At 36.9% G+C, this 10,096-nt stretch overlaps 1 protein-coding gene across 1 annotated transcript; it reads right to left on the reverse strand.

Annotated features, from left to right (window-relative positions):
* Positions 1–1,067: 1,067 nt before the first annotated feature.
* SPESP1 (sperm equatorial segment protein 1) lies at positions 1,068–9,445 on the reverse strand. Its single transcript, XM_064296147.1, has 2 exons — positions 9,412–9,445; positions 1,068–2,300 (listed from the first exon to the last, which is right to left on the reverse strand). Exons 1-2 carry the CDS (start codon positions 9,443–9,445, stop codon positions 1,264–1,266), a joined length of 1,071 nt encoding a protein of 356 aa, XP_064152217.1. The 3' UTR covers positions 1,068–1,263.
* Positions 9,446–10,096: the final 651 nt, after the last annotated feature.

Below are 10,096 nucleotides of genomic sequence, written 5' to 3' on the forward strand. Positions count from 1 at the left end.
TAAAAAAGTCCAACACAGAATTACCATGTCTCAGCAATTCTACTCCTAGAAATACACCCAAAATAATTGAAAGCAGCGGCTCAGACACACGTTCACTACAGCATTATTCACAAAGCCAAAAGATGGAAACAACCCAAGTGCACAACAATAGATGAACGGATAAATAAAATGTGGTGTATACATGCAACAGAGTATCATTCAGCCACAAAGAGAAATGAAGTTCTGACTCATGCCATCACATGGATCAACACTGAAAACACTATGCTAAGTGAAGTAAGTTACACAAAAGGACAAATAATTTAGGATCCCACTTATATGAAATATCCAGAATAGACAAATCCATCAAGATAAAAGAAAATTAATGGTTACTGGGGGCTCATGGGGGGGAAGGGGGAGGGTAGATAAAGCTCTGGTGGCACAGTGGTTAAGAGCTCGGCTGCTAGCCCAAAGGTTGGCAGTTCAAATCCACCAGCAAGTCCTTGGAAACCCTATGGGGCAGTTCTACTCTGTCCTATAGGGTTGCTATGAGTCGGAATCCACTCAACAGCAATGGGTTAGGTGCGGGGGGAAAGGAGAATGGGGAGTTAAATATATGTGTAAATATATATATGTATATGCATATATTTTTTTTAACTGGTCAAATCATAATACAAAATTACCTGCACCAAAACTATAATATTACACAATTAGCCTTAATTATGTTAATCGTACTCCTTGATAATAGATTTGCTTCATTGTGTATCTGTATAAATAAATAAAAAAGGGAGGTTATAGTCCCTCACTGATATTCCAAAAGCACTTAACGACAAAAGAACAGGGTTGTGTCTTAATATGTCATCCACCTTTCAAATGAGGCACGCCTATAGCCAAATAAAGCAGTTCTGATACAGGCCCCAAGTAAGCTATTCAGACAGAAAACTCAGATTCCCCCAAATTTTACATTTCTATGCAATTATTTAAAATTGGCTTTAGAGTGCGCAGTCTCTTAACTCTTATAAAACGGGTGAATTTAATCTATTCAAGTAAAGTCAAAGCTTAAACAGTTAAAAAATTAGATCTTCACACCCTTTAAAATTAATGAGAAAAACTACAATCTACTGAACAAAATTTTATTTTAAATTACTAGATTTTTCGTGCAAATGAAAATTTTGCATAACACATGACAGGTAAAGATGTTAGCATATTAAACTACTATAGAAAATATTCTTCTACATCTTTGAAATCAGTAAAACGCTTATTTCTCTCCTGTGAATGAGTGCGCAGTCATGGAGTATCAAGTAAGTTTAAAATTTTTATATTATTCTTTATTAACTTCCTAATAAGCCTTTGAGTTTCTTCTCGACCTACACATAATACTTCTTTCAATGTGGCGAACACTGTACTAGCTTTTTCTCTCATCTCTGGTGGAACATATTTAATATCAAAATATTCAGATAACTTGGATCTAGAATTGTACAGCATGTTAATAACAGTTTCAAGGTTACCGACTTCATCACCAGTCTGTCCCAGCGGCAAGATCTGCGATTCGTACATTTTGGTTAGTTTATGTTCCGCGGCTGCCGCCAGAGCAATGCTTCGTCTCAGGTGATCTTTGGAGGCCTGAATGTCCTCTCTAGACTCTTTGTTGAGGTCGTCACGAAGAGGCGCCTGTTGCACCTGGGAATGAATATCTGAAATTTTTTTCAAAATGTCATCATTATTCAAACCCTGTGGCTGTTTCACAAATGTAGATGCTTCAAGCTTTTCTTCATCAAATGCACCCGAGAGCTGAGGAACATCTTCTGGCTCTGTGGGTTCGCCAAAGTCAGTGCTTTCCTTCGTGGTGGCGATCGGTGGCATACGCGTGGTGAAAGCTGACCTCCTAGGAAAATCGGTCACACGTGAAAATGTCTTTGATGTCCTAGTTGGTTTCGTATCCACTTCTGGCTCTTCGTCTTTTTCAATATAAGGTTCTTTTGCATGTAAAACAACAGAAACATTGTTTGGCTTGATCCTCCAGAAGGCTGTACTTTTAGTGCGTTTTTTCCTTTCTATTTCCAGTGTGAAGCCGCTAGTAGGGAAAGCTGTAGTTTCTTCACTGATGGGATTGATTAAAACATCATTCTCATTTACAGCTTCTGCATGTGTAATTATCTCCTTAAATTTTGATACCTTCGATCCTGTGGAATAAACATTATTTGGAGGCTTTGATTTTAGCTTATGGCCTGGCTCCTCCTTAGTGGGAACACTTAGTAGTAAGTTCTGTAAAACTTGTACATAATGATTCAAGTTTTGTTCTTCATCAGGCGTCACAGTTATGCCTTAAGAAAAAAAAAATCACATAAAGAGTAAGTAGCATTTATTATTATTTGTGACATATTTGTAGAATCTACTGACTAAATTTACTTCATGTGCTATCACTTAAAAGTTGAGATAAAGAACTAAGCAAAAAAGCACCTTTGACACAGAGTCAACTCTCACTTATCTGAGCAAAATTATTTTTTCAGGTTTGTATTAAAACAGATGAGCAAGATTAGTGCAAAAGCTGTATATTAACACAATTCTCTATATCATTTTGCTTTTACTCTCCCACATAACCTATGATTCAGCAGGCAACTTATTCAACTAAAATTCTTGATTATGTCCTCCAACCCAGGGGCTCTGGAGTGGGTTTGTACTGGCTCACTGGAAACGACTGTTAAATCTTCAGGAATTTTTTTGAGCCAGATGTTTAGCACAGACATCATTAAAAATGAAATTTATGAATTTTCAATCAAATATATCTAAAACAAAAATCATTTTTATTACTTTATTTCTCCCATTATTTTACTATTTACCTATTTACTATTTATTATTTATGTCTCTGGTAGAAATGCTATATAATGGTATGCTACTGTGCAACTCTGTTCACCTTTCAGTGAGATTGAGTTGATAGCTTGAATTCTACCATGGTGGGAATATCTACACTGTGTAAATGGGCAAACGCTATAAATCAGGGCTTCTCCCTTCCTTCCAAAAGCCAGTTGTTACATATTTACCAGTACACCACTACTTCCAACCTAGCAAAGATCCAACTACTGCCTGCTTGCCACTACCTGCTCAACTGATTTTATGAACAAAATTATATTGGAACCCAGTCAGCCTTGCCCATTTGTTTATGTAGGCACCTCATAAGAAAGGCTGGGAGACCTGCTTCCAAAAGGTCACAGCCTTAAAAAGCCCTATGGAGGGCAGTTTCGTCTGCAACACATGAGATTGCCTGGCTGCTACAGCAGAATTGAGTAGCTGCAACAGAGACCACATGGCCTGTAAGCAAACGATATTCACCATCTGATCCTTTATAGAAAAAGTTTGCCAATTTCTGATCTAAACCATCAATTTCACTCTTACAACAAAATGCAGTTCTCTTTACACTGGTATTTTGCAGCATCTGAGGGGTTGAAGTCTCTTGTTTCCAATGTGGAGAACAGAAAATGTTACTGAATAAAATATTCTGGAATTCTGTTCAACTCCCCTACTCCTGAGTCAGGAGGATTTTAAGTGCTGGGATTTTGGATTACATTAATTTTGAGTTGATTTTCTTACTACTTTCTTCCATGATCATGGATTCAAATTAACTTAATTCAAGGAAGTCTTTTTGCAAATCTATCGTGAATAACTCTTACCTGAACCATCTCTCTGCAGGCTAAACAAAATAACACACTTTCTATTCAGGAGGCATTTTTATCTGGATTTTTGGCAAGCACAAAATACTCAAGAATTGCTTTATAGCTACATGTTTCTCCTCTCTAACTGTTCTGTTATGACTTAGAAAGATCAGATAGAAGTTTAATCAAAATTCAAAGCTTATTTTTAAATTTTAAAAAATTCTTTTAAAAAATTGTAATGAGAACAGTTTAGTGAGGCAACGTAATAGTGGAAAGACATCAGACTTGTCTGGAGAGCTGGACGTTATAACGGAATTCTGTGTTTTATGTCACATTAGAAGAGCCCTGCACTCTCCAAGATCTATACGATGATGACGGATGAAGAAAGGAAGATACAGAACATAAGATGGAGCTTGGTATTATCCTTGTAATAATTTTATTAAAAACTCACATAGTATCATAAATTGTGTGTGTGTGTGTGTGAATTGCAGGTTTTTTTTAAACGGACTAGAAGGGTAACACACCAAACTCATGTGGCGGCTGCCTCTGAAAAGTGAAGAGAAGAATGGGATTGAAGCTGGTAGTTAAGGAAACTTTAGCCAAATCTATAATGTTCCACTCCTTAAAGAAAAGAAAAAACCACCAACCACTTAATATAGTAAACTATTAAAAGTCACATGTTTAAAAGGAAGATAACTTATAATGTAGGTTCATACTTATAAAAAATGTATTGTCCTGAATCTAGAGTTTTCCTAAAGGAAAATACTGAACAAAATGTACAGCTTAGTGCATTGAAAATAAAATCTTTGATTCTGGTCCTACCTCTGTCACTTTCTAATAGCATGATTTTAAGTAATTACATAATTTCTCTGGACATTTACTGAGTATAAAATGAAGACACTATATCTGGTCTTTCACCTCACAGAACCAAAAAAATTAAATATTTGAAATCACTTTAAAAGCTACAGAGCACTATATGTTATTCTCGAGAATGATAACTGCTTACATTTCTCATTTAAAATATAAATTTCAATTCCTAAGGAGAACATTAAAAAGTATATCTTGGATCTTAGTTAGTATGAAACACTAGAGGCATTTCTGGTAAAGTCAGGAACAAGATGAGGATATCTCCATAGGAGCCTGGGTGGAGCAAGTGGTTTGCAATCAGCTGCTAACTCAACCCATCCAGTGGCTCCACACAAGAAAGGCCTGGAAAACTGCTTCCATAAAGATTACAGCCAAGAAAACTCCATGGAGTAGTTCTACTCTACACATGAGGTTGCTATGAGCACGGGCTGACTCGACAGTAGCTAACAACAACAAAAAACAATTACCTCCAACACTATTTAACTTCATGTTGGAGGTATTAGCCAATGCAATTAGATAAGGGAAAATAATTGGAGATGTGAAAATTCAGAAGAAAGAGGTAAAACAATCTGTATGTGTAGATGATATAAGTATAAATCTAGAAAACACGAAAGAATCAGTTGGAAAGCTACTGCAAATAACACATTGCAGTATCAGTATACAAAAAGAGTAGGCTTCATACCTACAAACATAAACCAGTTAGAAGACGCGAGAAGAAAGGTATCGTTTTTGATAATATGATAAAATATCTCATTATAAACTCAAAAAGAAATGCCCAAAACCTATATGAGTAATCGTAGTAGCCTGATTAATAGACCTAATCACAGGGACCTGTAAATGTTACCTATAAGGATAAAGGGTATTCCCTGATGTGATTAAGTTAAGGATCAAGACATGAGGAGATAATGCTAGATTATCCAGGTGGGTCTTAAATCCAGTCACAAGTGTTCTTTTAAGAGAGAAACCAGAAACCCGTTGCTGTCAAGCTGATTCTGACTCACAGCGACCCTATAGGAGAGAGTAGAACTGCCCTGCGCAGTTTCCAAGGAGCATCTGGTGGATTCAAACTGCTGACTTTTGGTTAGCAGCCATAGCACTTAACCAGTACGCAACCAGGTTTTCCTAGAAGAGAGAGGAAGACAAATTTAACACACACACAGACAAGGAGGGGCAATGTGACCATGGAGGCAGAGATCGGAGCGATGCAGCCACAAGTCAAGGAATACAGCCAGCCTTCAGAAGCTGGAACAGACAAGGAACACAAAGCCTCCAGAGATGGCACACTCCTGCCAAAACCTTGGTATTAGCTCAGTGAAGCTGATATTGAACTCCTGGCCTCCAGAACCGTGAAAGAATAAGTTTCTGTTGTTTTAGCTCAATGAGTTTATGGTAATTGATTATAGCAGCCATAGGAAACTAATATAGGAATATAATAAAATCTTTTTTTGCAAGACGTAAAGCAAACTTGAACAAATGGAAAGATATACCATGATCTTGAACAAGAAGATTCAACATCATAAGATGCTTAGATGTTGTATTCTCCCTGTGTTATTTATGCATTTAATGTGCTCCTAATAAAAATACCACTTTTTCTAGAGCTAGAAAAATTTATTATAAAGTTCATTTGGAAGAACAAATGATTAAGAATAGCCAAGAAAACCAGGGGCTAGCTTTAAAAAAAGAAAAAAAAATTTTTTTCCAGTTATTAAAATATAAAGCCTCTATTAGAAAAATATTACAGCAATGGAACATGACTACACAGATGAATGAAACAGAATAGAAAAATGCAGAAATAGAGTATATGGAGAAATAGTTCAAGGTAAGGGAAAGTTTCAATTTATAAAAATTCCAGTTAATACATGAAGAAGCCATTTAAAATTAGATATGACCATTTTTCAATGATTATCAATGACTGCTAACATCATAAAAGGATAACTAATCAGACATTACATGGCTCCTGAAGAACACAATACAACTTATGTAGTAGTCTTGCAAAAAAAGCCAAGCCTGAATCCAATAGATCTCTCTAGATCTAACTAGCAATATATAGTTAATACATGGGACAACATAGGAAGATATTAAACTATACCTTTGGAAATGCAACCAGCAAAGTCCAGACTGTCAGAACCTCTGCAGGACATATGACCTAGTTTCCTCAACAATTAAATTGCAAGGGTAAAAAAAATATAGAGAGACGGCAGGGGGGCTATAGATTAAAAGAGAATTAAGAGAAATATCAACCAATTACATTACAAGTCTTATTTGAATCCCAGTTCGATCAAGCAAACTGATAAAGACAGAAAGAGGGAAGAGGAAGTGAGAATCAGGAAAGTTTGAGCACTGTCCTGTTATCTGATGGTATTAAGGAACTACTATTACCTCTTTGGTGTGAAAATGGCATGTTCTCTGTGTGTGTGTGTGTGTGTGTGTAAGTCTTTACATTTTAGTGCTTTATACTGAAATATTTACTGATGAAATAATATGAAGTCTGAAATTCGCTTCTAAACAATCCAAGCCCCAGGGGTAGGGGAGGAAGAATAAGGAGGTGAGGGAAAAAGGAATGTGGGTAGAGACATAGATGAAACAAAATTGTTGTTGTTGTTTGTTGTTAGGTGCCGTCAAGTTGGTTCTGACTCATAGCAACTCTATGCACAACAGAACAAAACACTGCCCGGTCCTGTGCCATCCTCACAATCGTCACTATGCTTGAGCCCACTCTTGCAGCCACTGTGTCCATCCATCTCTTTAAGGGTCTTCCTCTTTTTTGCAGACCCTCTACTTTACCAAGCATGATGTCCTTCTCGAGGAACTGGTCCCTCCTGATAACATGTCCAAAGAGCATTCTGGTTGTACTTCTGGTTGTAACAAGATTGATCGTGAGTTAATAATAGCTGAAGCTGGCCATAGATATACGGAGACTTATTATACTATTCTTTCTACTTTTGTATATATTTTAAATTTTCCATAATAAAGTGTTTTTCAAAATCTGCTTTGGAAAGATTTCCATCCTGAGTAACTATTCATAAGCAAATCTAAAATCTGCAACCAACAAAGGGTTAAGTGCTTTTTAAAAGACATTGCCGTTATAGTCTGCTAAACAATTTTTAAATCATTCAGCTTGTCTCTTCTTAAAGTAATAACTAGGAGACCAGGCTGCTATTAAGTGAGTTAGGGTGTCAAAACATAGGAGAAGAAGATATTTGCTACTAGTTCCTTCCTTAAAAAACCTGAAGTACTCATTATGCCCTTCTCCTGTTACTCAGGCAACACTAAAATGCCTGTTGTTGACTGCCTAGCAACAGACCATGTACCTTCTTTTCTTCCCTTCTTCATGTACCCTTCGACTCCGTGTTGTTCTGTTGTTAAATCCATCCTCTCCCCACAAACTCCCACCTCCTGCTTTCGTCCTCCTAAACATTTACATATTTCATATTGACCTCTGAAATTCTACTAATAAGGACTGCTCCTGCCAATCATTTTAATCTTTGTAAAAATATTTGCAGGCAAGGTAGTAAAAAGGAGAGCCAAGCCTCATATACTCTACAGATGGCCCTGGCCACTACGAACACCTGCTTTGTCCATTCTTCAGGAGGTACTAAAAAGAAGAGCAAAGTTCAAATTCTTGCAGAAATCAGACTACCCCGCCTGAGTACTTACAGTCTACACTTGCTGTACTTTGAAACATCCCCTCTATTTTTACCAGTTAGTGATCCAACGAAACACAGCAATGTCCTAGAAAGTGGCAAAGGTAAAAATCTCTTCCAGCTTGAGAAACCGTGATGCTGCTCTCCAGTGTCCCCAGAAGGCAGGATGGCTATCTGCTAAACGAGTTGGAGATTTTGCAGGAAATATCACTAGCCAAAAGGTTGGCAGTTTGAATCTACCAGCTGTTCCTTGAAAACCCTATGTAGCAGTTCTACTCTGTCCTAAAAGGTTGCTATGAGTCGAAATCGACTCAGTGGCAACGGGTGTGGTTTGGTTGTTTTACTGAAAATACTTTGGCCAAATTTAATATATTTTCTGATTACAAAGTATGAGTGGGAAATGAGAGCCAATGATTTAAAATAATAATAATAATAAATCTGCTTCACAGAGTTAAAAGGCAATTTAGTTAGTTTTAGTTTATTCTGAGGAAAATAATAAAATCATGAGTTAAAATGACCAATGAAACATGAAATTTCCATCGACAAACAATACATTCTAAATATGTATTTCCTTTTCATAGAAATAGATTTTCTTTTTAAAGCAAGAAGCAGAGAGTATAAGAAATGAAGAAAAACCAATAAGCATGAAAACTTGCTAAAATTCACCGTTAACAAAAGAAATGCAATTAAAGCAATTTTTATTTTGCCCAACAAGTAGAGAAATATTCTTTTAAATGATAAAACCTAGGCTTGGCATGTATATATGGTACTTTCTTAGTAAAAGAAGTTCCTTTACGATCTCCAGGTCCCTCATTAGTCTCTCTCAAAGCACTCTGATCTTTTCTTTATAGGACTCTGAATCATTAGAACTTATTTGTTAACTGAAGACTGCTACATACCGTAAGCTCTTTGAGAGCTGTGGCCATGTCTGCATTGCTCACCACAGCCCTTTGTACTATAATATACATAATATCTAAAAAATGCTGTCTTGACCTGGTTTTGAACAGCTGATTAAGTTCTTGGCCCTTTTTTGCAGAGGTGATTAAGTTCACTCCTCAATCATTCCTCTTATCAGGCTCTCACACTCCTGGGCCCCCGTACACCTACCCTAATTGACCCGGAACCAGGTACCCAACAACTAGGGATAGTCCCTATGGCCTGGAGCCCGTGGAATTATTCAAAATGCCCAATCCCTAGGAAACCTGGGAAACCTAGCTAACCCCACTTTGCTTGCCATACAGAAGCCCTCTCCCACAATTCCATCTTCTTGTTACCTGTCCCCAGGTACACCCCTGAGTGGTCTTTCATGATGGCATCTGTGTTTCCCCCCAGGGAACTGTGAATCTAATAAAAACTAAAATTTTCATGGTCTCTCTCTCTTGATCTGTGTCTGGCCACATTCAAGGTAATATGATTAAAAATACTCATGTCCTAGCCAGTGCCTAAGGCCATAGGAGACAGTCAAAAATTATTTGCTGAATGAAAGAACAAAATGCTGGTAGGTATGCAACTTAATTGTATCTCCAAGAATCTATCTTAAGGAAATAATCATAAGTAAAAAAATTTCTATAGAAGAACGTGGAGAATGCTTGTGGAGGAAAACTAAACCTCATGTTTAGTTTAAAGAAGGTCGGCTGGCATAAAGACTTTTTTTTTTTGGCTAAAAGTCTAAATCCAGGCAATAAAAAAAAGTCCTCTTTCAGGCAATGCAGGCAGCTTTTTATAACAATAAAAGATACAGCTTTAACCATGTTTTTCTAAATGTCTAACTCTGAAGTTTACCTAAAACATCATAAACATTGCAGTTAAACAGCTCCAATTTTCAGAAAGCCCCTATACTTCTTGTAATTGCTTCTTCCTTAATGGCCTTCCTATAGGGTCACTGAGTCAGAATTGACTTGATGGCAGTGGGTTTGATTTTGGTTTTTTAAATGGTTTAATAGAAATTTAGAGAACTCT

The sequence above is a fragment of the Loxodonta africana genome, chromosome 13, assembly GCF_030014295.1.
Source record: "Loxodonta africana isolate mLoxAfr1 chromosome 13, mLoxAfr1.hap2, whole genome shotgun sequence".
NCBI classification, from domain to species: Eukaryota; Metazoa; Chordata; class Mammalia; order Proboscidea; family Elephantidae; genus Loxodonta; species Loxodonta africana.